The 2,861-nt window shown below is 37.0% G+C and overlaps 1 protein-coding gene across 2 annotated transcripts in view; it reads left to right on the top strand.

The window, feature by feature from the left end:
• LOC128250542 (uncharacterized) overlaps positions 1-2,573 on the top strand; it is a 12,498-nt gene extending 9,925 nt beyond the window's left edge. For both annotated transcript variants that reach the window (XR_008266571.1, XM_052975819.1), the window contains one exon: positions 2,319-2,573. Coding sequence is in view for 1 of the 2 variants with exons in the window: in XM_052975819.1 (XP_052831779.1) it covers positions 2,319-2,445 (127 nt within the window). In the remaining variant the exon portion in view is untranslated. The remainder of the gene's footprint in view (positions 1-2,318) is intronic.
• The last annotated feature ends 288 nt before the right edge of the window (positions 2,574-2,861 follow it).

Genomic DNA, 2,861 nt, shown 5'->3' with positions numbered 1-2,861 from the left:
ACACACACATATATATATATATATGTATATATGTGTATATATGTATATATATATATATATATATATACATACACACACACACGCACATATACACACACACGCACACACACACACATGCACACACACACATATATATCATTCAACTACGGTAGTAGTTGAATAATATTCTTAAGACCGCTGTTAACTCACACGCAGCATCTTTCAGAGCTTGTCGCTAATTCAGTTCTTAACTCAACAGAAAACTGTTCACACGTTTAAAGCGAACTAGTCCCTAGCTACATTTTGGCATAAAAATTGAGATTTGGACTAGGAAAAAAAATGTTTACATCAAAATTTGTAGCAACGTTATAGGAGAGTAGGTAGCACCACCAATCAAGTTTACATCTAAATAACGTTTTTATTTTAAAAGCAAAATATATTTATCTTACCTTCAATAGTAAAAGAAAGCATGAAGAATTTCATAGTTTTGGTCTCATGCAACAAAAAATTGTATCAAAAAAGTTGTGAGGTAAAATATTATGAAAAAAATATAAGGCAAAAAATTGGATATAAGTGTACTTAACTTTTTCATTTAAAAACACAAACTATTTTATAAATAAAGTTTAAATGATAGAGCTCAATTCGAGGAATTTCATGGTATCAATATCATGCAATGAAGTTTTAAAAGAAAAGAAATAATGAATGTTTGTTTATCAAATTTGAGGGTGATAATATAGTTCTATACTTTTTTTTATGAATATAGTTCTCTAAGGGGACTTTTAATATACGTCACCGGCATCATTGAGGTATGGAAAAATGTATCCACGACACTGCTAATTGACTCATCTGACACATTATTAATTAGCAAAATAGCATAGCCCGGAAAAAACAAGGATTACATGGGAAAATGCGAGCAAGAGGAATAATATTCTTAAGATTAGATTATAAACCTGGAAAAGTACAGGACAGATTATTGAATGCTAGTGAATGCTAGAACCTTTGGTAGGGGAGTCCAAATGGTGGGGGAAAATGAAGAGAAATGGCAGGTGAGTCAGTTGTTGTTCGATGATGATACAGCACTGGTGGCGGATTCGGAAGAGCAACTGAGGAGACTGGTGGTAGAGTTTGGAAGGGTGTGTGAGAGGAGGAAACTGAAAATGGATGTAGCTAAGAGTAAGGTGATGAGATGTTCGAGTGATGGAACGGCTGGTAGGATGGATGTAAGTATAAATAGGTGAGATGCTAGAGGAGGTGAGTGTTTTTAAGTATTGGGATCATGTGACGACGGATGGGGGGCTAGCTGAAGAGGTGGGATAAAGAGTGAGGGAAGGGAGTAAGATACTTGGAGCTGTGAAAGGTATGCTGAGATATAAAAGGTTGAGTATGAAAGCGAAAAGAGGTGTGTATGGGGTCGTGATTGTGCTGACAATGTTATATGATGCAGAGATGTGGGGGATGAGAGAGACGGAAAGTAGGTGACTAGATGTGTTTGAGATCAGATGTCTGAGGGCTATGGTTGGCGTGGCACGGATGGACAGGATGAGGAAGTGAGGAGGTGCGAAGGCGAGCAGGAGTGAGAGAAAATCTATGTACCTGAATGGATAGACGAATGTTGAGGTAGTTTGGCCACATGGAGAGGATGGATGAGGAGCAGGGATGGTAAGGAGGATGATAAAAGCAGAGGTGGTAGGCAGCAGAACCAGAGGCAGATATCGGTTTGTGTAGAGGGACGTGAAGTGTTGGAGTAGGAGAAGCAAGAGAGTTTATTAATGATAGGAAAGCTTGGAGAGTGTTTGTGGACGGATGAGTGAACCGATGTTGCTCAAAGGCGTGCAGAATCATCATGATGTGGTGGGGGTAAACACACACACACACACACACACACACACACACACACACACACACACACACACACACACACACACACACACACACACACACACACACACACACACACACACACACATATATATAATATACATAATACAAGTAGATTTAATGAGTATATTTACATGGAATGCAAAATGCAGCGTACAGAACAGGGAATGTACTGTAAAGTATATGTAATAGTGTTATCTTAACGGCTGTTTCGGGTGAAATTTGGCTTATGCTCTAACTCTGTTCATTGCATTATAAAGACCCATAATGTCGTAGACGTATGGCATAACACAAGCTCCTATGTATCTAGGCTTGGCCACGTTGCCCTGATATGTATATACATAGACTATTTCGTACGAGACTTCCATTACGTGAAATACCGTTGTTTCATATTATCATCACTTACATTATTCAATAGGGAAGATTATACAATATTTTGGTCATATATTTTGTATTTACAGAGAAGCTAAAGGAAATGAACTGTTTTGCTGTGAGAATTTGTCATGTAGATGTAACGGCCTTTTGAAACCCAGCTGCCCTTGTCATGAAGTTTATAATGAACACCTCGGAATAGCTCCCATTGGATGACCATTCCGTTCCGCAATGTATTTTATTTTCCTTTCGATTATTTATTTTGTTGCTGGTCAGGCAAGAGTTTTCACATGCATGAGTATATATTCAATAAAGATAGCTTGTTGAGAATTTCTTACACACAATGAAGACTGTTGATTTATCTTTTGTCTTTTCTTTTATCTTTTACTTGTTTCAGTCATTCGAGTGCGGCCATGGTGTCCTAGGGTCGATTTGTTCAACTAAAGTTGTATATATGTATATTATATACATATACACAAAGATTATAGTCAGATCATCTTTGTCAAAAAAAAAAAAATCAATAACATAAATTCATTAAGATTCCATAATTTAAAAGTCGTTTTATCAACGTTTCTTTCTGTTTTCTCTATAGTGACGCGAGAACGAACGGCGTTAGTCTATGTTCAACAAAA

The sequence above is a fragment of the Octopus bimaculoides genome, chromosome 22 (assembly GCF_001194135.2).
Source record: "Octopus bimaculoides isolate UCB-OBI-ISO-001 chromosome 22, ASM119413v2, whole genome shotgun sequence".
Taxonomy (NCBI): domain Eukaryota; kingdom Metazoa; phylum Mollusca; class Cephalopoda; order Octopoda; family Octopodidae; genus Octopus; species Octopus bimaculoides.
This window is presented reverse-complemented; position numbering and strand designations above follow the sequence as displayed.